The sequence below is a fragment of the Panulirus ornatus genome, chromosome 3 (assembly GCF_036320965.1).
Source record: "Panulirus ornatus isolate Po-2019 chromosome 3, ASM3632096v1, whole genome shotgun sequence".
NCBI classification, from domain to species: domain Eukaryota; kingdom Metazoa; phylum Arthropoda; class Malacostraca; order Decapoda; family Palinuridae; genus Panulirus; species Panulirus ornatus.
The window spans coordinates 12640377-12665881 of NC_092226.1; the positions used below are offsets into that span (position 1 = coordinate 12640377).

A 25505-nucleotide genomic window follows, 5' to 3' on the forward strand; every position below is an offset into this window, starting at 1 on the left:
AGGGTAATTACTGTTTTGTTCACTAGCTCAAGGAGTAAAAGTGCCAAAAAGGTTAAATATGGAGGGAGGGATGGGTGTTTTTAAGGGCAAAGACAGATAGATATTTTGAAGGTATAGTAGCCTTACTGATGTTGTATAGATGTGGCTCTTAGGCCTTGAACAAAAAAGATGGTTGTGATGGAAGTCAAAAGTAAGAGCAGGAAATGTGGTGTGATGCATGTCGATGAAATAAGGAATGATTTTGTAAGAGAGGTGTACTAGTTAGCACAGATTAAAAGGGTCAACCAAGTTGTGCTTGAAATGGCTAGGACTAATGGAGAAGATAAGCAAAGAAAGACTGACTATAAGGGTCTGTGTGTCAAATGGATAAAGCAAAGGGAAAAAGTAGACTGAGGAGATGGAAGGATGAAGTGAGGGAGGCTTTACACTATCAAGCCTTGGAACATTCAGGAGGGCAGCAGGTATGCACTGGGTGGAGTGGACTGAGTAGATGTGATATATGGGAGGTGACTTGCTATCAGTGGGATGAACCAGGAAATATGTAAATGACAGAGAAGTCTTTGGGGTTTGGCTGGAGATGATAGGCTCTGGTTTCTGTACACTATACATGACAGCTAGAGAGTGGCTGTGCGCTAGTGAGTGAATTGTTCATTGGTTTCTGACGCTTTCTTACTAAGGAAGGAGAGGCAATTACGTACAGAAAAAGGTTTTTACCAATTTACACAGAAATATGCCTTACTAGAATTATATCATGAATCTAAAATGACACACTTTACCATAAATGAGAATGGTGCAAAGTAGCTTTTCTTGGATTTAATGTGCTTCAATGATTTAAGCAATTCAATGAAGATTTTATTGGAATAGAAATGAATACATTCTACAATGTAATTTGAATTCTACAGTCTATAAATTTACGGTAAAGCCAATTTTCAAAACTCTGGACAAGTGCACTTTATAATAAAACCTGCCACTAGAGAAAATGTGAATAAGCAATTTACATAAAATCTTGCATCCTGGAGCATATAAATTTTATAAAAAAAATTGGTACAAAATAATAATACCAAGATTTTTATTCAAAAATAAGTCATATATTAAATTTCTTTGGTGACTGTTGTATGTACGGTATTTCTTCTGACAAAAACAGGGATTGTAGATCCTGTTATTATGATGGTTTATCAAAGAAGGCATTCCACATGTCTTTCAGGTGTCAACACATTTCAATATCTGGAGTCAAGTATGGTAAAATATTTTACTTACATTTTCTAATTGCCCTGTGCAAGCACATCAGGGAAACATTGTAGTCCAAACTGGTAACTGATCAGGTCTTTGGCATGTCTCTTTTCAGTTCAACTTTTTTCAGAACTATCAAAAGTCCCCTCATCAAACTCATACAAGTCACACAGCAGATCAACTGAAAAAAAAAAAAAAATATTTGATCATGAATTTTCAGATAATTATTATCAATATTTAATTTTGTCTTGTATATCAAGACAATAATGTCTAATCAGACAGAAATACAAGTGTCTACTGGAGATATGTAATGACATGTATGACTGGAACATCTAAAAAAGAACCTGCACTGCCTATCCAAATGCTATACCCATTATATTTACGATGGATGGAAACAAGTTTCAGAAATAAAGGGTGTCCCACAAATATGTACTCACTTTTTGACACCCTATAACTCACTGAATTTGATTAATTTCAACCATCTTGTTTCTAAGTCAATAAACACTGCATTTATTATCATTTACAGAGTGAGTACATTTTTTGGGGACCTGACCCTAAGTCAATTGGATCTGAAAAAGGAAAAAAAATTCAGTGTTATAGGGTGTGAAAAACTGAGTACATTTTTTTGGGACACCCTGTAAATGCAAGAGAAGACCAGAGTGAGGGAATTTGGAAAAGAAAGAACTTAAAAGATGATGAATTCTCTGCAAGAGAATAAGTAGTGGGGAAGATAATGGAAAAGCTTATTTGTGTAATTTATCTTACATATCAATTTTGGGTTTCTGAATCATGTATTCATACTAAATTCTAATATTTTGCCTTAATTATCCCTGGGGATAGGGGAGAAAGAATACTTCCCACGTATTCCCTGCGTGTCGTAGAAGGCAACTAAAAGGGGAGGGAGCGGGGGGCTGGAAATCCTCCCCTCTTGTTTTTTTTTTTTTTAATTTTCCAAAAGAAGGAACAGAGAAGGGGGCCAGGTGAGGATATTCCCTCAGAGGCCCAGTCCTCTGTTCTTAACGCTACCTTGCTAACGTGGGAAATGGCGAATAGTTTGAAAGAAAGAAAATCTCCTTAATGTTATCTGTATATGTACTCTCTTCTATTCTTAGTAGGCTAATAATCAAAATCCTCGATTTAATGAAGCATATGAACAGAAGTACAGCTGGTCCCCATCTAAAGAAATCACAACTTAGCAGAAACACTAGACAGTGGATCACATTTAAACATAATATTCAATGGGATAACAGGAGTGTGAGTGTGTGTTATGCCTCTGGGAATTTCTGAGCCAAATTTTCATTCAAAAATTTTAATAAAATGTCGAGGAACATACAGTGCAGTGATTGTACAAAATTAATCTTAGTAAACAAACAAAAAATTAAACTCAGATTATTGTACCTAAGTATAAAGTAAAATAAAATAAAATGAATTTTATCCAATCCTGTGACACAACTGATACAGATACCTTCCTGAACGTCAGCCCTGTTTATCAATTGTACCTGACATTTGTCAGAGGCAAAGTTGTGCACAATACACCTAATTACAAAAACAGTGATACATGTAAATATATTAGTGTAATGCACGAAAACAGTAGAAAGAGTGACAAGAGTTTGGTGGAGATCCTCCCTCGTCTCTTACTATTATCAATTCTTTTGTGTTTGTAGTGAACAGCAATACAATGAAATGTAAAGTGCAAATTCTGAATGAAAAATTAAAAAAAGGAAGACATCTGTAAGGGCTTGCAGTGGAATAACCAACCAAACAACCCAGAACAAATGAGTGGTGGTGTTTACTCCTCTGCCCACAATCCCTCCACCACCAGCCTGTCAGCACGTAAAGTTTTATTTTCAATCCTAATCATGGGACTGGTTAGTGATTTTGTGTAAAATAGGTTGTCTTTATTGTTAAGTGTAAATCTGGTGGATTGTATATCACTGAGATAAAAATGATGCACAATTTCCATGATAAAAAGGAAGAGATATTTTCAGAAAACACCATTAACATATTTCTTTTCCAATATTTCTGTACATACATAAAATGTTAATTTCTACAATAAATCAATGCAATTTTACAATATAAGAATCAGGATTGTGCTGCCAGCATAGAGGAATGGTCCAGTGGTTGTGGTCACAACTTCATTATCTGCCTCCTCTGCTCCACTACCTTAAGTACCCCTTCAACCTCAATCATGGGATTGGGTATTTACTTTTGGCATAATAAATTATCATTTTTGTTAATAATGACATGACTGTATACTGTATACACCTTGGTATAAGTCACCTCTTGCCAGTGATTACCTGTTATTGCCATGTGCACTTTTAAAACTTTTTTGATTTTTCCATATCTACATTATTCAATCACCTTTTTAAGAATATTGGATAAACAGATCACAGAGTAGTGGGTTACAGTTGTATCATGGAGTTTTCTGTGTCTCACTAATGGTCTGCAATCTTCTTTCCTTAGTTGAGTGAAGTGTCTTTTTGAAAAGGTAAACTACTCCTGTCGAGAGATAGAACCACTCTATTTCTAGTCATGACCCTCTTTATTTCTTTCTCAGTGGTGCATGTCTGTCTGAAATGCTTCTGTACTTAGTAACTTCATATGTAATATTCTTTTGGTATTTTTACTCCTGAAATGATTCCAGTTGCACTGCATACAACTCAGTTTCATAGTTCTTCCCACTTAATACAATCACTGTTAAAGTTAAATTTGTCTAATCAACTGAATGGTGGTGAGCATTATCCAGCAGCACTTAACTGTCCTTACTTGTCTGTGCTTCAATTAGGTTGCAAGCTGAGTACAGTGAGTCAGTCAAATGAAGGCTACATTAATGGTGAAAATCAAATCTAGCACACTACTTCATCTGGCATGTTTCTTTGTTTGTTAATTAAAAGCAAACTTATCACATCAACTGTTCATCCATAATAATTCCTCTGCAGTTCTTGGCTATAGTGCTGTTTCCTAACCACTTTCATCTTTTGCACTGAAGGCTAAAACCTTCATGTAGATTTATATGTTGGGTTAGGTTCTCAAGATTATCTAGGCAAGAGTTTATATTTCCCAGTTTTTCTGTAAATTCCTGTGCTTTTGTATCTGGTACCTTACATATCTGTGCAATACCTAAGTTTAAGTTTTCAATCTTGAAAATTAATACTACACCATTTGAGGATGTCATTAACTTATGCACATCTTTGATCGTTTTCTTTCTTTCATATTTATTCATTTCCTCTATAATGAGGTAGCACAAGGTACAGATGAAGGAAAGGCCTCATTAACCCACATCCATTCTCAAGCTGCCATGTGTAATGCACTAAAACTGCACACCCCCTATCCAAGACCAGGCCCCACAGACTTTTCTGTGGTTTTCCCTGACTGCTTCATATGCCCTGACTCAGTCTATTACATCATGTCTCCCTTCTGTATACCACATCACTCCAATTTACTCTATCCTGCACATGCCTTTCATCCTCTTGCATGACCAGGCCCTGAGCACTCAATACCTTACCTATTCCATCCTTCCATCTCTGATTAAATTGGATACATAACATCCAAATCCTCAAAGTCCTTCCTATTTTGCTGCAACTGTACAGGTTGCAATGTCAGATCCATAACACTGTCATTATTTGTTGTGTGAGTTTCTGTGAAGAAAGCAAACACTATCTGTCAAGTGGCTACATCACTATGAAAGTAATTTTGTTAGCTTCATGATGTTATTCATGTCCTTGTATGCTGAAAAATATAAAGAATGTCAAATTTCTTGATGAAATGACATTTGGAAATTTTACAGATTTTTCATTAATCTGCACTGATCCCACAACTATGATTCATGTATTGCTGTTATACAAATTTTCATTTCCTGAAACAGTTCTTTCAAAAACAAGACTTGCTCTTGTTCAGATTTACTTTCATTATCCTCCTCTCACACTGTCAAAGCAACCTACTGTGTCTTACTATTCAACTTCCTCTGGATTACCATGCTTACCTTCCTAGAGGAAAGATGTGTCTGAGTATCTACTGTACCTGAAGATTTCAGATTGGATTATACGTCTTTATTTTTTCTGTTTATTACCAACACATCTTATCCAATACATATTTTCAGTTGTCCTGTGGGCTTTTTTAGTTACATTTCATAATGCATGGCTGAAAAATTATATAGAGTGAGATAGAAAATAGAGGAAAATACTCTTTTGAGTTGCATGAGCTGAGGGAACATGACAAACTGAAGAAATATAGTGGGATGCTACCTGAAGCATAACCTTTAACTGCATGGCTTGACCTCTGTAGAGGTAGTTTCCTGCTTGATGTGTGGTCTGATTTTCATCAACATCGTCAAAAAATGCATCACTTTGCTGGAGTGCTGCCAAGATTCTGGCAAAATTTTTACAAGTATAAGGCTACAGCTTCTTTTAGAAACTGAAAAGTGGCCATTCTTTGTCTGTTCCTGGCACTACTTCACTAATGTGGGAAATGGCAATCAAGTGTGAATGAAACGAAGCTATACAATTCACAGCACAACACTTTCATAAAATTATTCTGTCAGTACTATTGAAAGTACTGTACGCTTTTGGGATATTTTTTCATAATTTCATGCTATTTATTGATAACTGGGATATTTTTTCATAATTTCATACCATTTATCGATAATCAATTGTGATATTTTTTCTTTCTTGAAAAGCAACATTTTTCATCATCTGATGTTTTCAGGGAATTTTAGTGTCTTATGTAGTAACTTCATGGTCTTTTCACGATAAAAAAATTAATAATAATAAAAACTATTTTCATCTTTTGACAAAGAATGGAATCAAAATGGAATCAAAATACACAACTAAGAGTTAAGGAACATGGTCTGTGTCTTTTCTGCACATATTCACTATATCTTTTTTTAAGTAAAATTTTTGTGCCGTTCTAATATTTTTTTAATTACTTTTCATGGTGTATCTCTGAAATGTGTTACAAACTGAGACATAGAAAAATGAAAAATACTCGTTTGGGTCATGTGAAATAAGGGAACACAGTACATGTTGAGGAAATGAGTCTATTGTGTGTTCCTGCATAATGAACCTTTGATTCCAGGAGGGAGCTGAGTGCATAAACTAGTATCATTTCTACATGCAGCCTATCATAATTATGAAGGACAGACTAAACCTAAATGTATATCATCGTTAGTTCAGGAGTTAGGTATAGGGAGGAACCCACTGAAAAAAGTGTGTAGAAAAGTTGTACAAAAATAACAATTTACTGTATCATTCACCAATTATAATTTGAATGTTTTAAATGGTTGTGTGTTGCAAGGTAAGACTTCCAAAGCTTTCAACACCTATCAATGCACATACTGTATTATCCTGCAATGCTACTATTTCTGATTATGCAGGTGTCTATAGTGGCTACACATTAATCAAGAATATATTTTTCAATATCTTACCTGTTTGTTTGTCAGGTTGTATTTCTTTTGCATTAGCAATGAAAGCCCCCATCAAAGCAGTATAGTGAGGGAGATAAGCCACTTTTTCCCACCAACCTGAGTCAACTATGGACCAACAATGCAACACTCGGACGGATGATAACAGTAACTTGTACACAGCAGTCTTTTTGTAACCTGCATAAATGTACATTCATGAGATTGATACATACTAAGGAAATAATTCCACTGGAGATGACATAGATGATTAGATATACAGCATTAACAGTGAATATGAAAAATAGAAGGAATGCCCTATAAAAAGGAAAATTAGCTGTACTTCATATGAGCATCTGAATTAGTGAATCATATGGACTAAGAAAATTATCCTTACCTCTTTCTACGTCAGAAAAATCTAATAATTTGTAGATCTGTTTAAGAAGTGTAGCCAAAAGTTGAGATGAGCATGAACAACTCGACTGTAACCATGGGGGAGGCTCCTTTACCAAGCATGTTATCAAGTCTATAAGTGGAGTGACTGTGGTTATCCCAGTTTTACAAAGCTTCCCAATGCCACTACACAGTTTACCAACTAAACACGAACCTGGGTGGGAATGCAGAGAGTAAAGTAAAAATCAGTATATTTTCTGATACATATATTCATTAATACCCTAATTAGCACTCAGAATAGATTCCTGGAATATGGAGCACTAAGCAAAACAGCTCTCTACAGGATATTGCACATATGGACATGCGTTCCTTACGATGCTATGTTTTACCTATGAGATATATACAGGATTGTATATAAGGGTTACAGGTAGTAATATAAACTTTTTATTACAGTAACATGTCTTTATTAAACAAAGAATAACAATTAAACAATTTACATATTGTATCATGAATGACAGTTGTTTGATGAATAGTCACAAATGTGGTAGAATGAGTGAAAGTGGGTGGAAGGGAGGTGGGAAGCAGGAGGCAGTGGATATCATATGCCTCTGCTCTGGATGAAGCTAATCCATCTCTGCACCACTGAAATTATGATTTATAGAGCCAGTGGTGATGATGGGGGTGGTGGTGTGTCTACCAGTTTCTTTGGTAATACTGACTAAAGCACTGCCAGATGCAATCTATCTATCTCTCTATATCCCTGATGTCTGTTCCCAACTGGAACTCCCTTAAGAGGGTGGCCACTATAATAATGTATCCATAACTAGTGAACTCCAGTGCTGCTTCTTTGACTTTGGTGCCTCATCCTTAACAGACCAATGGCAGAGGGCAAGATGCAAGCAAGAGTACTATAACAAAACAGCACTCTAGGGGGTAGTGCTAACAGAGGTATTGGTGTAATGCAAAATCTTTTTTGGGAAAAAAATCACAAAGAAAATTCATTTTCTGACAACTTAATTCTACAAGCTCCCAGAATAGTTCACCTTGGGGTACCTAGACCATTTTTCAATGACATATTGAGATAATAGTTCCAAGGTAGCAAATACTGTACCTACGAGTTGCTATGATGAGATTTTACCATGGCAGCTGGGCTAGTGCATAGTGCTCACCACTTAACTTATATGTTGAATAATGATGTTTCTCCTAACTGTCTTGCCTTATCCTATCACTTGTCTTGCTTGCCGTATAATGCTATTTTTTCAGTAGCTACTCCTCTGGCATAGTTATCCGTTCTTGGTTCACCCAGTATTGTCTTCAACCATGAGTAATCTTCTGAATGTTTCTGTAGTCACTCTGTGTAAGATTCTTAGATCACCAGGTATTGCATTAAATAGATGTTTCAACTTCCATGCTAGTTAACTGACTATCTTTGTTTTGTGCCTTTTTGGTATGTTTCCAGGAATTACTTTTGACTTGATTCTAAATTGTCCTTGTCTTGATGCTTTCATGTTCAAAACATTTTTCTTTATTTCTTCTATTTGTTGCCAAGTTAAATCATATATCTCTCCCGATGATACTTGAGACTGTAAAGCTATATGTGATGTGAGACATTGCTGGTGGTTGCAATGAACTATGCATGTGTCTGTAAAGGTAGACTTTGGGTTTCTACCCACATATTCCTCACGTTTCATAGAGGATCAATAAGAGAGGTGGAGGTGAGATGCTGAAAACCCTCCCCTTTTTGTATTTCCATTTCTAAAATTTGGAATAGAAGAAACCAAGCTAGGAGTGCTTACCTTCTGAATGTTCCCAAGATGAGAAGAAAGGAAAGACAGGTAGTAAGTTTGAAGAAAGGAAAATGGATTTCCTGGCTCTGCAAGAATAAAGCTGAAGGGTAGGGGGGAAGGGTGGTTTGAGAAAGTCTCAGGGGTTGGTGTGAAGACAAGAGACAAGGATGCTGCAGCACTACCACATAAGCAATAGTGGGAATGTGTTTGAGAGTGTAATCACAGTCATGTTAACAGTTTACTAAACACACACATCCTGATGAAGGTAAAAGCTATAATGGAATCATAATTGTACCAAAATTAACAGTTTTGTAATGTTCTTTAGCTTTCTTATCTATCCCATGGGGATAGAGGAGAAAAAAATCTACTCATATACTCTCTACGTCTTGCAGGTGAATAAGAGGGGCAGAAGTAAGGTGCTGGAAACCCTTCCCTTTTTATATTTCAACTTCTAAAAGATAAAATATAAGAAACCAAGCCAGGAGGGAATCTCCTCCTCAAAGGCACAGGTCAGAATGTCTGAATGTGTGTGGATGTGACCAAGATGAGAAGCAGAAGTTAAGGGAATGTATTAAAGAATGTAAAGAAATGAGGAATGGAGGGCATTAGGGGATACAGTGTGTGGCACGTGGAAGGTGGGAGGGGAGAAGGTGAGAAAGGGTAGCAAATGTTGGGATAAAGTAAATTTGCAAGTGAAAGAGAAAAGAGAGGTGAATAGGTGGTACTTACAAAGAAGGAGTGCAAATGATAGGGAGATATAAAAGAGAAAGTAGCAGGGGGTTAACAGGAAGATATGGTAAATGAAAAGAAAGCAAATAAGATTTGGAGTTAGCAAGCATATGTAGGGTGTTTGGGTTGGTGAAGAAAGAAGTGATGAAAGTCTTGCATAAAATGTGGCAAGATGGTTGGAGTGGTTGGTACTACAGCTGAATTTCTTAAAAAAGAAGGTGAATGTGTTGTTGACTGGTTAGTTAGGATTTTCAATGTAAGCAGGATCATGGTGAAGTGCCTGAGGATTGGCAGAATACATGTGTAGTGCCAATGCATAAAAATAATGGGGTCAAAGGTGAGTGGCCGGATTGCAGAGTATTATCTTTTTGAGTAAACCTGGTAAGCTGTTTGGGAGAGTGGTGACTGAGAAGGTGGTGTCAAGCACGCAGCATCAGACTGGGGAGGAACAATGCATTTTCAGAAGTGGTAAAGGATGTGTGGATCATGTTTCTCATTGAAGAATGTACCTGAGAAATACTGAGAGAAACAAAAAGATTTGTATATGGAAAAAAAGCATTTGATGGGGTTGATAAAGATGCATTATGGAAGTTGTCGTGAATGCATGGTGTGGAGAGTAAGCTACTGGAAGAAGTGAGGGGGTTTTAATCGTGAAAGTGATACATGTGTGCCAGTAAGTAGAGAGTAGGGTGAGTGGATCCAGGTGAAGGTGAGTCTGTGGCAGGGGTGTGTGATAAGGGTGAGGGGGCAGGGAAATGAGTCAGTTGCTGTTTACTGGTGACATGTTAATGGTGGCAGATTCAAGTGAGACATGGCAGAAGTTGGTGCATGTGTTTGGGAAAGTTTATAAAAGGAGGAAAATGAAAGGAAACATGAATAAATGCAAGGTTAATTTTAGCAGTGAAGAGAGAGAGTGGTTAGTTGGGGTGCATCTGAAAGAGAAAAATTTGGAGGAAGTGAAGCATATAGTTACCTGAGAGAAGACTTGGCAATGAATGAAATCAAGGAAGCAGAGGTGAGTTATAAGGTGGGTGAAGGGACAAAGGTTTTGGAAGGTCACTAACTGAAAGAGCAAAAATGGTTACGTATGAAGGTATATTGGTATAGTGGTTTGAAGGTATGGATGCAAGGCATGGACTATAGATGAGAATGTACAGAGAAGATGCATGCCTTGAAAATTAAATGTATGAGGACAATATGTGCTATTAGGAGGTTTAATTAAGTAATGATCAGGTAAGAGAGATGTGTGCTAATAAGAAAAGTATGGCTGATAGGGCAAAAGGTGTGCTGAAATGGTGTGGACACATGGAGAGAATGAGTGGGGACAAAATAGATATAAGTGTAGGAAGCAAAGGTGACAAGAAGAAGACAAAACCGGAGATAGAAGGATGGGGTGAAAAAGATTTTGAGTGCCTGGAGCCTTAATATGAAGGAGGGTGAAAGCCGTGTAAGAGATATGGTAAACTGGAGTGTGTGGTATACAGGGAAAAACATGTGGCCAGCTGACTAAACCAGGACATACAAAGCAGGTAAGAGAAACCATGGAATGGTCTGTGGGGCCTGGTTGTGGATAAGAGGTTGTGGTTTTGGTGCATCACACATGATAGCTAAAGAATGGATGTAAGCAAATGATACATCTTTTTTGTCTTTTCCTGGTGCTACTTCATAACATGGGAAACAGTGAAGAAGTATGAAAGAAAAAACTAAAACTAAAAGATTAACTACCTATCTATACCTCTGGTGCCTGTTCCAAATGGAACTCCCTCAAATGGGTAGATACAGCAACAGAGTCTCCATAACCAAAGAACTTGCAAAGAAAATATTTTGCAAAGTTGTCAAAAATGGTGTAGCTGTTATCTCTGGCATAATTTCATATACCATGTGTCAAATATTCAAAGATCAAATCTCCATCATTTGCTGTTTCAGAAAGCATATACAAAAATGATAATTGAGGTAAAATTTCTTGATCTGGTATTACCTGTGGCAGTGCACATTTGACTGGTAAGTGCAATGTGAGGAGACAATGCCAGCAAAAGCTTCAACACAGCTAGAACTTCAATGCCACTGTCAGCATTGGCACAACATTCTGTAAGTGGCATTATCATTTGCTCACACCTGAAATACATATAAAAATATCTAATAAAAGTACATGTAGGATGTGAAGGCATGTTAAATATCTAAAACAAAAAATGCTCAAGCTAAAATGAATACTGAATTTCTTAACCAAGGAAATAAATTCTGAAATATAATATTAGATTCCTTTTGTACATGAACAACATACAAATCACACACATTACCTATCCTTTTGAGATTTTTTAGTATGGCTGAACATACCACATTTATGGGAATATCAGCCTGTCAGATACTTCCTCATGAACTGGCTATTAAGGGCCTACCAGTCAAGAGGCAAGGCCTGAATCTAACATTCCTCCTAAATACTGATGACTACCAGCTAATCCCTCATGGCAGAAACATACCAGGTAGCTAGCAACAAATCAACCTGCCTTGCATTTCAACTAGTCTTAAGATGGGTTACTAAAACAGAAAAAGAGCTGGGTGTCTAAGCAGCTCAAGTAATTTTCAAATACAGAAAAGAGCATTCAGTATTTCAAATATAATCTTTTTGAAGTTGACATGGACCACAAATACATTAGCCTATAATTTAAACTGTAAGGTTAAACACAATTTTCATACTTGAAAAACTGAAACTCTAAGGGTTGGACAGGAAAACTAATTTAGGAGTAAATGATTTAATACAACTGGCCTCTTTGTACTAAAGGTGGGGATGATATGCTCTCCAGCCTCCAATGATTTTTCCCAATACTTTACTTTCTATTTGTATTTATCATCTCTGTCTCAATCTTCCTTTGATCATTCTCCTCTGAAGATTACTCCTTGTGTTTCAGCTATATAAACATTAACAGGACAGAGGAAAATTCCTCAATTCCTAATGATGCACTTCCATCGATGAATAAGAAAAACTCATTAAAAATAAAAGCTTATCCTATCTTCACATACTATTACAGCCTTGTAAAACTACATGCTGTATATACAAATGGAGTCAAACATGACAGGAAGATACAAACATGTACTTACATTACTTTGTCCAATGGTGGTAATGTTGTTTTTGCAACTCTCTCCAGCGTTTCTAAGATTATACAACGTATTCTATTATTTACAACAGCTTCCTGAGAGAAGAAAAAATTCAGTCTATTCATCATAGTTATTGTGTCACTTTCTGCATTTAGAGCAGCATGGTATACACGAAAAAATCTTCAACAAAAACCTCAGCATCTATATGACTAGATTAATTTTGTTTTGTTTTTTCATACTTGGACAACAGAAAATAAACTTTTTAAAGAATGAATGCATCCAGCAAGTGACACTGTCAATCTAAAATCATGACTGAACAATGGGAAAGCAAGATTAACTGATGTGACACAAGACAGATTATCTTTTGTGAGAGGACAAAATAAGTTTTGTGACACTCTTATATTCATTTGAAAAGCCAAATAGTACAGCAGGATACCATTCAATCGAAACTATTTTTCCATACTGTTTACTGTTTACTGCATAATAAGGTAGCACTAAGATCAAATGAAGAGCAGCCTCATTTGTTCTTACCTACTCTCTAGATGAAATGTGTAATACACTGAAACCAGAGCCCCATCTCCAAAACCAAGCCCCACAGACCTTTCTGTGGTTCGTCCTGATGGCTTTATATGCAATGGTTCAGCCTAAGGCAGTATGCCAACATGTTTACCACATCTCTTCAATTCAATTAACCCATGTATTTCTTACACCTTCTGCATGTTCACGCCCTAATAACTAAAAGCCTCTTTCACTCCATCCTTCCACTTCAGCCTTAGTTCCTTCTTCCCCTTGTTCCCTTCACATAAGATTGGTGAGCCTCTTTTCACACTCATCCTCTCCATATGTCCAAACCATTTCAGCATACCCTCTTCAACCCCCTTATGCATACTCATCTTACTTGTACAATTCTCTTTTACTCTATCATTTCCTAATTAATCAACCTTCATCACACCATATGTTGTCCTCAAACATTTAATTTCCGACACATCCAATCTCTTCAACACTTTCCCATCTAGGACCCACTGACCTGTCTCTCTCCCCTGCTAAACTTAATAACCTTGCTTTTATTCAGAATATATCTGAATTTTTTCTTTTCACAACTCCTAAACTCAGAAACCAGCTTTTGCAATTTCTCACTTGAACCTAACACCAGAGCCACATACTCAGCAAATTATTCTCTTTCCAGGCCCCCCATCCCCAGTAGAATGTAGACCTGCCACTCTTTCTAAGACTATCATATTCATCTCCCTAACTACAGATTAAATAACCAAGGTGTCATCATACACCCCTGCCACATCCACAATATATCACCTGAAACCACTCACCCTTTTCTCTTCTTCCTTGCACACATTCCTTTCTCCCTTGATAATAACTCCTCACTGTTTCAGGTAACTTTTCACTCACAGTATATATTCATAAAACTTCTAAAAAGCATCTCCATCAACCCTATCATACGCTTTCAACAGATCCATAAATGCCAAATACAAATCATTCTGTATTTCTAAGAATTTTTCACACGGATTCTTCAAAGCAAACATCTGATCTATATATCCTCTACCAATCCTGAAGCCACACTGTTCCTCCCTAGTCTCATGTTCTATGCTTGCAATTGCCCTCGTAAGCACCACTCTCCCATACAACTTTCCTACACAAACTTTCACCTCTGTAATCCAAACATTCACTTCTGTCTCCCTTGCCTTTAAACAATGAAAACTGCAATAAAAACTAAAAAAAAAAAGGGATAAATATGAAAGGTATGTGCCCAGGTGGGTGGCAGGTACAGTAAATGCCATGACCCCCATCACTTCATGACCTAGAATTGCCCTTTTCTCCAGAACTTTTTCCTCTATTTTTTTTTATCATCACTGTACTTCCAATATCAATACTAATGTTGCCAATAATTATTAACCATATAATAAAAAAAAGCTTTGCAGAAGATGAAAGCCGGCAAGGCAGCAGGTTTGGATGGTATTGCAGTGGAATTTATTAAAAAAGGGGGTGACTGTATTGTTGACTGGTTGGTAAGGTTATTTAATGTATGTATGACTCATGGTGAGGTGCCTGAGGATTGGCGGAATGCGTGCATAGTGCCATTGTACAAAGGCAAAGGGGATAAGAGTGAGTGCTCAAATTACAGAGGTATAAGTTTGTTGAGTATTCCTGGTAAATTATATGGGAGGGTATTGACTGAGAGGGTGAAGGCATGTACAGAGCATCAGATTGGGGAAGAGCAGTGTGGTTTCAGAAGTGGTAGAGGATGTGTGGATCAGGTGTTTGCTTTGAAGAATGTATGTGAGAAATACTTAGAAAAGCAAATGGATTTGTATGTAGCATTTATGGATCTGGAGAAGGCATATGATAGAGTTGATAGAGATGCTCTGTGGAAGGTATTAAGAATATATGGTGTGGGAGGAAAGTTGTTAGAAGTAGTGAAAAGTTTTTATCGAGGATGTAAGGCATGTGTACGTGTAGGAAGAGAGGAAAGTGATTGGTTCTCAGTGAATGTAGGTTTGCGGCAGGGGTGTGTGATGTCTCCATGGTTGTTTAATTTGTTTATGGATGGGGTTGTTAGGGAGGTAAATGCAAGAGTTTTGGAAAGAGGGGCAAGTATGAAGTCTGTTGGGGATGAGAGAGCTTGGGAAGTGAGTCAGTTGTTGTTCGCTGATGATACAGCGCTGGTGGCTGATTCATGTGAGAAACTGCAGAAGCTGGTGACTGAGTTTGGTAAAGTGTGTGGAAGAAGAAAGTTAAGAGTAAATGTGAATAAGAGCAAGGTTATTAGGTACAGTAGGGTTGAGGGTCAAGTCAATTGGGAGGTGAGTTTGAATGGAGAAAAACTGGGGGAAGTGAAGTGTTTTAGATATCTGGGAGTGGATCTGGCAGCGGATGGAACCATGGAAGCGGAAGTGGATCATAGGGTGGGGGAGGGGGCGAAAATTCTGGGGGCCTTGAAGAATGTGTGGAAGTCGAGAACATTATCTCGGAAAGCAAAAATGGGTTGTTTGAGGGAATAGTGGTTCCAACAATGTTGTATGGTTGCGAGGCGTGGGCTATGGATAGAGTTGTGCGCAGGAGGATGGATGTGCTGGAAATGAGATGTTTGAGGACAATGTGTGGTGTGAGGTGGTTTGATCGAGTGAGTAACGTAAGGGTAAGAGAGATGTGTGGAAATAAAAAGAGCGTGGTTGAGAGAGCAGAAGAGGGTGTTTTGAAGTGGTTTGGGCACATGGAGAGGATGAGTGAGGAAAGATTGACCAAGAGGATATATGTGTCGGAGGTGGAGGGAACAAGGAGAAGAGGGAGACCAAATTGGAGGTGGAAAGAGGGAGTGAAAAAGATTTTGTGTGATCGGGGCCTGAACATGCAGGAGGGTGAAAGGAGGGCAAGGAATAGAGTGAATTGGAGCGATGTGGTATACCGGGGTTGACGTGCTGTCAGTGGATTGAATCAAGGCATGGAAAGCTGTGTAGGTATGTATATTTGCGTGTGTGGATGTATGTATATACATGTGTATGGGGGGGGTTGGGCCATTTCTTTCGTCTGTTTCCTTGCGCTACCTCGCAAACGCGGGAGACAGCGACAAAGTATAATAAATATATAAATAATAATAAAAAAAATATAATACATTCTGTTGAGATAGCTGGCATGGAGCAGAATATCCTTTTTTCCACCTGTGTCAACCTCCAAAATGTTTTATGTATGGTACTGATACCATGCACAAGCAAACCTACTGGGAATTATTTTCTAACAATGATAAGTGGCAAGAGTCTTCATAGTACCTTTCCTCTAAACCTGAAATTGGTTGGGTTAGAGACAATGCAGAGATTCCCTAAACAGATAAGGCAAAGTCTTTCAAAAAATATTTCCTTTTTGTTGATGGAGCAAGTTGACTGGATCACATTTTCCCTATTGTAACAAAGATGATATTGAATGGGATTATATGTTTAACTCAAAATATCATACCCTTTCTATATTTGTACATGTTCTATTTTGCTTAGTGAAAAATACTCATTCAACACAATTCATATAAACATATGTTAATGTTCATCATATTCCTGGAAATAGGGTAGTAGGAACACTACCCATGCATCTTACGCATGTCATGTGATCTAACTAACAGGTATGATGAGGAGCTGGAAAGCTCCTCCTCTTATATGGGATGCTGGAATGCCCCTACTCTTTCATTACTACTTTCTAAAAGAGGGACAGAAGGAGCCAAGAGAGGATTTGTTCTATTCTATGCTGAGGCTACAGTGTATGGATCTGCATAAACGTAACTAGCCTAAAAATAAGGAGGAGATAAGCATTATATTTAAGAAAAACCTACATTTTCTGGCTCTGAATGAAACTAAGTGGAAGGAAATAGGTATAAAATAGTTCACGAATGTCCTGGGAGTAAAGTTAGAGATTAGTGAGAGGACAAGCAAAAGAAGGGGTGACACTTCTGGTGAGGGACCTATTGGACTGTGTTAAGCACTAGGAAGTGAGTTCAGGGTTGATGTAAGCTAGAATGACTGTTAGTGTTTATACACCTAGTAATGAGAGGAGTGATTACACCACCTCATTTATAAAGTATCTTAATTCTCTATGATAATCATTCTTATCACTACAGTGATTATCATCTGGAATGCTACTCCTTACCACTATTGAGCAAATACTATACAGCTCTCTACTGTAACAACCTCCCCATGCCATTGCTGATAGGTAATTGATTAACTGAAGTAACTGTTGTATTGGGAGACCTTAGTCACCTCATGCCACTACCACACATCAGCTGAAATTCGATTGTTTGCATGAAAGTAAAAATTGCAGATCTTATGTGAGGTCCCCTATACCAAGCAACATAAACTGACATGAGGTCTGGTTAAAGGGTTATTATTATTATAATGCTGGCACTCACCTACACTGTTTATTTTAAAAGCTTTGTTATGGCAATATTTCATTCCCAGTCTTTGTAATTCAATGCTCCCATTTTTTTTTTTGAGACTCAGTTCAGCTTGTCATAGTTCCATTCATGGAATTCTGCTGTTTTTACCAGGCACTTCATCACTCAATATACATTCCATCTTACGCACATCATAACCAATCTATGCAACAAGAGTTCCATGTAATATCTTGATTTCACAGCAAACTATTCTATAAATAAAGACACAAGAGTAAACGTATCTCTGACCCTAATGTGTTTGGTGATATATTGATACAAAAACATTTTTTCTCACATATTCTTCTTCTTGTACTTAACCACTGTTTCCTGCATTAGTGAGGTAGCTTCAGAAACAGATGAGGAAAGGCTACATCCATTCACATCCATTCTCTAGCTATCATATGTAGCACACCAAACCAAAGCTCCTTAAAAACAACCAGGCCTCACAGACCTTTCCATGGTTTACCCAAGAAGCATCACATGCCCAGAGTCAATCCAATGACAGCACATTGACTCCTGTATAACATGTCTTTTCAATTCTGTTTATCCCGCGCATGCCTTTCAGCCTCCTGCATATTCAGGCCCTGATCACTCAAAATCTTTTTCACTCTATTCTTTCACCTCCAATTAGGTTACCTGGTTCTCACTGTTTCCTCCCCTTCTGAAACATATGTCGTCTTTGTCAACCTATCCTCATTCATTCTATCAACATGTCCAAACCATTTCAGCATGCCTTCTTCTGCTCTCTCAACCATACTCTTTTTATTACCACACCTCTCTTACCCTTACATTACTTATTCAATCAAACCAACTCCACCAGAAATCCATTAACTTGTTTTCCTAACCAGAAATGTCTAATACAAAAGGAAAAAAGGACAGAAAAAGAAGGACGGGTGGAGTAACTACAGCATCTTGAAATTTCTTTGAGTGTACATATAACCAGAATGAATAAGTTCAAGGGTTTAGGAAGGCACAAAATGTGTAGAATACTTAAGTGCTTGTGTTACCTTAATATACAGAGGTGAAAGATGTTTACTTGTGACTTGCAGGGCAACACGATCAGGGGATGATTTACATGAAGACGCAAATGACCATAGCACATGCAAGGCTGGGCCCACACGACTCTCATACCAATCCACTGGAGATCTACGAAAAAAAAGTGGGTTTTAAGGAATGAATAATTGTGTTTCTCTTCCAAAGACAGTTCATTATAAGCATTACAGAAAATATCTGCTCACAGAGTGATTATATCACCCTTTAACCCACTAACTATGGTATATTCACAAGGATGACACCAGAAGTGACCACAATAATATATATGTCGCTAGCTAATATCCATTCATAAAGCCTCTGATTCTATACAGTAACCTACTACTATCTGTCTATATATCAAAGACACAAGGCTTTCCACTTGATTCCACGAAGAAGTATGACAGCCTCAATTATGTTTTATACATACAGCACCTTTTATCTATTTTTGTTTTCACAGCCATGACTGCTGGTTAAAGTTAACACAAGTACAAAGACAATGATGACAGCTCTTTATACTCACAATATCTCTGGCATTTTTCTTTAAACCAGAATACTTGAGAAAGAACATGATAGAAAACTAACTTATAGGCCTTTCTGCTACATCTTAAGGATAGAATTATCAAAAAGTTCTGTTGAACTATCAAATCTAGGTTCCAATTCTGAATGTGACAATATGGATGCCCTAACTGTACACTCACTGTCCAGTTGTTGAACTGTAAGGTGGTCATCCTGAAATCATATTTCAAGTTGTAAGTGGTTAGCAAAGACAATCCAAAATCATTCTTTTTCTATCTTATTCCATCTATAAGACAAGAAAAAAGGTATTGATAAAACTTGGTCCTATCTAAGACTTTATGACATCCTTCCTTATAAAATCCATGGTGTGTTCCTGCAAGAGCTGAGCTAGAGGACATCCTAAAATTTTTCTTGACAGGGGTGGCTAAGATTCCCAATTCTATCCAAGACCTCTTTTAACGCAGATGCACCTACTTCACAACTACCAAAAATTTTGGAAGTTCTGAAGTCAACTCCTGACACAAGTAGCAAATTTCAGGACTTGCCTGAAGACCCAAGTCAATTACTCTAAAAGGGCACCTATGCCTCTGGCAGGGTCAGACTTAGGTGCAATAACACCCTGCCTTCTATGAGGAGTATGGAAGGAACAGAAACTCCCTAGAGATATTCCTTTCAAGATTACAAGTTCTTAGTATTGGCAATTAGGACAGATTCAATGACTTTACAGGTAGCATAATCAGATGAGGGGTATAATGTGACGGGGTTGTTAAGGTCTTCAGGGTGATCTCTAAGCTACTGGCAGAGGTCAACTCTAGCACACTGTTTCCAGAGGCTCTTACCTCATGTTCCTACCAACTACTCCCTAATGTTCCATCATACTACTTCTACCTAATGCTCATACCTAAATTTTCCTACTGACTACTCCTACCTAACACTCCTGTCTAATGTTCCTACTTCTATCAACTGTTCCTATCATTTTGCCAAAAGGGAGGGTTAGCACATAGCACTCACTGCAGGAAAGTCTATAGTTACAAAGAATGAGCTTTGTGTGTTGTGTTGTCAAATGTTGTGCAACAAAGAGAGACTGTGTGTTTGTGGACGGAATGCCAGCAGTCCATGCATGGGTGAGGCAAAAAAAAAGACAGATACCTGGGTCAAAGGAGTGCAACTTAAAAACCTCTGAAATGCTGGCTCACTATACAGCTGTCACTAACCACCCTGATACCCACCTGGTAGGTGGCTGCCTACCAACTACTACCTACCAGACATTATCCCCTCCTGTAAAATTACTCTGCAGAAGAGGGAACAAAGAAGGGATCCAAGCAATAATTTGTAATTATTCCTGTAAGGCTCAGTCATCTGTTCCTGGTGTTACCTCACTAGACAGGAAATGCCAAGAAGACATGAAAGAATACTTACAGTACACCACAGTGATAATAAACAGCAACAGGATACTAATCCAGAGGAAGAATGAAAGAAGCTGGTAAAAGCAGAAGGTTGGATTAAGTATATGCTTTGCACATGATCAACTGAGAATTCCGGGCAACCTGAGGCAACTAACTCTGGGAATAAGTGGGTTGATGACATCATTATTATAGTGGTCTCTGGTTGGTCAAAGGCCATCCCAAAACAAGCAGGCAGCCACTACCACAGATGTGATGAAAGTGATAGATGAGAAATCTAGCTCTTCCCCACCACTATGATGGGGTTAGAAGGACCTTGCTCCCTGATACCCCTAGGAATATATCTCAGGCTCACATGGCAGACCAACAGAGGAGAGAAAAGAAACTGTCAGACATCAAGTCGTCTCCACATACTTTTTCTCACACCAATTAGTTTCAGCTTCTCTAGATATGATCATTGTATGCACCTCCTGCAGTCTCTCAATAGCCAGTGCTACCAGTTTCTTCTCCATATCCAAGCTGTCATTCTGCTGAAAGAATGAACATATAAGAATAAATGTAAATCATAATATCTTATTGTACTACATTTATCATAATGCATTTACCTGCCTTGGAGTTAGATGTTCTCCAAATGGTGACCTGGATATTTATCATAACACATATATCACTTTTCTTGAAGTAGAAGACTCACTTTTGTTATCATTATCAGCATGCTCTATGCTTCAGTAAAACCTTCAAGGAAGTAGAAGGAAAGTAAGTATCAATGCATAGCAGATGGTCTATTTCTGAAATGAAGCCAACTTGGCAAAATAATGAAGAAAAAAAGTGCCTGTTTTCTAAGAAAATAGCTCACTTAAAACTCAGAGAATCCAATAACCAACATAACAGATTAAGTAAATCTGCACAGAGAATGAATAACAGCGACAAAGCAAAAAAAAAAAAAAAAAAAAAAAAAAAATCTTTTTTTTTTTTTTGCTTTGTCGCTGTTTCCCGCGTTTGCGAGGTAGCGCAAGGAAACAGACGAAAGAAATGGCCCAACCCACCCCCATACACATGTATATACATATGTCCACACACGCAAATATACATACCTACACAGCTTTCCATGGTTTACCCCAGACGCTTCACATGCCCTGATTCAATCCACTGACAGCACTTCAACCCCGGTATACCACATCGATCCAATTCACTCTATTCCTTGCCCTCCTTTCACCCTCCTGCATGTTCAGGCCCCGATCACACAAAATCTTTTTCACTCCATCTTTCCACCTCCAATTTGGTCTCCCACTTCTCCTCGTTCCCTCCACCTCCGACACATATATCCTCTTGGTCAATCTTTCCTCACTCATTCTCTCCATGTGCCCAAACCATTTCAAAACACCCTCTTCTGCTCTCTCAACCACGCTCTTTTTATTCCCACACATCTCTCTTACCCTTACGTTACTTACTCGATCAAACCACCTCACACCACACATTGTCCTCAAACATCTCATTTCCAGCACATCCATCCTCCTGCGCACAACTCTATCCATAGTCCACGCCTCGCAACCATACAACATTGTTGGAACCACTATTCCTTCAAACATACCCATTTTTGCTTTCCGAGATAATGTTCTCGACTTCCACACATTCTTCAAGGCTCCCAGGATTTTCGCCCCCTCCCCCACCCTATGATCCACTTCCTCTTCCATGGTTCCATCCGCTGCCATATCCACTCCCAGATATCTAAAACACTTTACTTCCTCCAGTTTTTCTCCATTCAAACTTACCTCCCAATTGACTTGACCCTCAACCCTACTGTACCTAATAACCTTGCTCTTATTCACATTTACTCTTAACTTTCTTCTTTCACACACTTTACCAAACTCAGTCACCAGCTTCTGCAGTTTCTCACATGAATCAGCCACCAGCGCTGTATCATCAGCGAACAACAACTGACTCACTTCCCAAGCTCTCTCATCCCCAACAGACTTCATACTTGCCCCTCTTTCCAAAACTCTTGCATTTACCTCCCTAACAACCCCATCCATAAACAAATTAAACAACCATGGAGACATCACACACCCCTGCCGCAAACCTACATTCCTGGGGATAGGGGAGAAAGAATACTTGCCACGTATTCCCTGCGTGTCGTAGAAGGCGACTAAAAGGGGAGGGAGCAGGGGGCTGGAAATCCTCCCCTCTTGTTTTTTTTTTAATTTTCCAAAAAAAGGAACAGAGAAGGGGGCCAGGTGAGGATGTTCCCTCAGAGGCCCAGTCCTCTGTTCTTAACGCTACCTTGTTGATGCGGGAAATGGCGAATAGTTTGAAAAAAAAAAATATATATATATATATATTTTTTTTTTTCTTTTTTTTTTTTTTTAGACTTTGTCGCTGTCTCCCGCGTTTGCGAGGTAGCGCAAGGAAACAGACGAAAGAAATGGCCCAACCCCCCCCATACACATGTACATACACACGTCCACACACGGAAATATACATACCTACACAGCTTTCCATGGTTTACCCCAGACGCTTCACATGCCTTGATTCAATCCACTGACAGCACGTCAACCCCTGTATACCACATCGCTCCAATTCACTCTATTCCTTGCCCTCCTTTCACCCTCCTGCATGTTCAGGCCCCGATCACACAAAATCCTTTTCACTCCATCTTTCCACCTCCAGTTTGGTCTCCCTCTTCTCCTCGTTCCCTCCACCTCCGACACATATATCCTCTTGGTCAATCTTTCCTCACTCATTCTCTCCATGTGCCCAAACCACTTCAAAACACCCTCTTCTGCTCTCTCAACCACGCTCTTTTTATTTCCACACATCTCTCTTACCCTTACGTTACTTACTCGATCAAACCACCTCACACCACACATTGTCCTCAAACATCTCATTTCCAGCACATCCATCCTCCTGCGCACAACTCTATCCATAGCCCACGCCTCGCAACCATACAACATTGTTGGAACCACTATTCCTTCAAACATACCCATTTTTGCTTTCCGAGATAATGTTCTCGACTTCCACACATTCTTCAAGGCTCCCAGAATTTTCGCCCCCTCCCCCACCCTATGATCCACTTCCGCTTCCATGGTTCCATCCGCTGCCAGATCCACTCCCAGATATCTAAAACACTTCACTTCCTCCAGTTTTTCTCCATTCAAACTCACCTCCCAATTGACTTGACCCTCAACCCTACTGTACCTAATAACCTTGCTCTTATTCACATTTACTCTTAACTTTCTTCTTCCCACACACTTTACCAAACTCAGTCACCAGCTTCTGCAGTTTCTCACATGAATCCGCCACCAGCGCTGTATCATCAGCGAACAACAACTGACTCACTTCCCAAGCTCTCTCATCCCCAACAGACTTCATACTTGCCCCTCTTTCCAAGACTCTTGCATTTACCTCCCTAACAACCCCATCCATAAACAAATTAAACAACCATATTCATATATATTAAGATGGTGAAGGCATGTACAGAGCATCAGATCATACAAACCTCCAACAGCCAGGATTGAACACGGGACCCTTGCGCCACAGGCGGGATGCTACCACTAGGCTATGGGCCTGGCTAACAGGAAATAACTATTCGAATACTATGTACTCGAATACCCTTTGTCTCACATTGGTGAGCAACGGGGTCTACACTGATTATTTCCCAACAGGCGCACATAGCCAGCAAATAGCATTTTACCGAACCTAACTGTAAAACGCATAGGTATATGAATAAAGTGTATATGAACGCGCACCTTCATAGAACATACAAACCTCCAACAGCCAGGATTGAACCCGGGACCCTTGTGCCACAGGTGGGAATGCTACCACTAGGATAGGGGCCTGGCTATTAGGAAATAACTATTCGAATACTATTTACTTGAATACCCTTCGTCTCACATTGGTGAGCAACGGGGTCTACACCGATTATTTCCTAACAGGCACACACAGACAGCAGATGGCATTTTACTGAACCTAACTGTACAACACGGAGGTATATGAATACAAATAAAGTGCATATGAACATGCACCTTCATTGAACAAACAAACCTCTAACAGCCAGGATTGAACCCAGGACCCTTGTGCCACAGGCGGTAATGCTACCACTAGGCTATGGGCCTGGCTAATAGGAAATAACTATTCAAATACTATGTACTCGAATACCCTTCGTCTCACATTGGTGAGCAATGGGGTCTACACCTGTTATTTCCCGACAGGCACACATAGCCAGCAGATAGCATTTTACTAAACCTAACTGTGCAATGCGATATATATCTTTTCTTCTTTTATACTATTCGCCATTTCCCACATTAGCAAGGTAGTGTTAAGAACAGAGGACTGAGCCATTGAGGGAATATCCTCACCTGGCCCTCTTCTCTGTTCCTTCTTTTGGAAAATCAAAAAAATGAGAAGGATAATATATCCCCCAATCTGTGGATTCAGAAGTGGTAGAGGATGTGTGGATCAGGTGTTTGCTTTGAAGAATGTATGTGAGAAATATTTAGAAAAGCAAATGGATTTGTATGTAGCATTTATGGATCTGGAGAAGGCATAGGATAGAGTCGACAGAGATGCTCTGTGGAAGGTATTAAGAGTATATGGTGTGGAAGGCAAGTTGCTAGAAGCAGTGAAAAGTTTATATCGAGGATGTAAGGCATGTGTATGAGTAGGAAGAGAGGAAAGTGACTGATTCTCAGTGAATGTCTGTTTGCGACAGGAGTGTGTGATGTCTCCATGGAGCGGGGGCTGGAAATTCTCCCCTCTCGTTTTTTAATTTTCCAAAAGAGGAACAAAGAAGGGGGCCAAGAGAGGATCTTCCCTCAAAGGCTCAATCTTCTGTTCTTAACGCTACCTCGTTCATGCAGGAAAATGGCGAAGAGTAGGAACAAATGAACATATATATGTATAGATCTCTGACACCTCTTCCAATTGGAACTCTCTCAAAGGAGCGGCCACGGCAATAAAGTCTCCATAATTGGTGAACTCCAGTGCTGCTTCTTAGTCTTTAGCGCCTC

The 25505-nt window shown here is 38.8% G+C and overlaps 1 protein-coding gene across 2 annotated transcripts in view; it reads right to left on the reverse strand.

Moving 5' to 3' along the window:
- Window positions 1–839: 839 nt before the first annotated feature.
- The window catches only part of LOC139760554 (uncharacterized), a 59880-nt gene continuing 35214 nt past the window's right edge, over window positions 840–25505 (reverse strand). The window contains exons 9-15 of one of the 2 annotated variants that reach the window (XM_071683900.1): window positions 20917–21029; window positions 18559–18697; window positions 12631–12722; window positions 11513–11649; window positions 7023–7232; window positions 6653–6826; window positions 840–1411 (exon numbers count right to left, since the gene is read on the reverse strand). In XM_071683900.1, the coding sequence (XP_071540001.1) occupies window positions 1347–1411; window positions 6653–6826; window positions 7023–7232; window positions 11513–11649; window positions 12631–12722; window positions 18559–18697; window positions 20917–21029 (930 nt within the window). In that variant the 3' untranslated portion in view covers window positions 840–1346. Of the gene's footprint in view, window positions 1412–6652; window positions 6827–7022; window positions 7233–11512; window positions 11650–12630; window positions 12723–18558; window positions 18698–20916; window positions 21033–25505 lie in introns of both variants that reach the window. The other variant, XM_071683890.1, reaches the window with a different exon arrangement.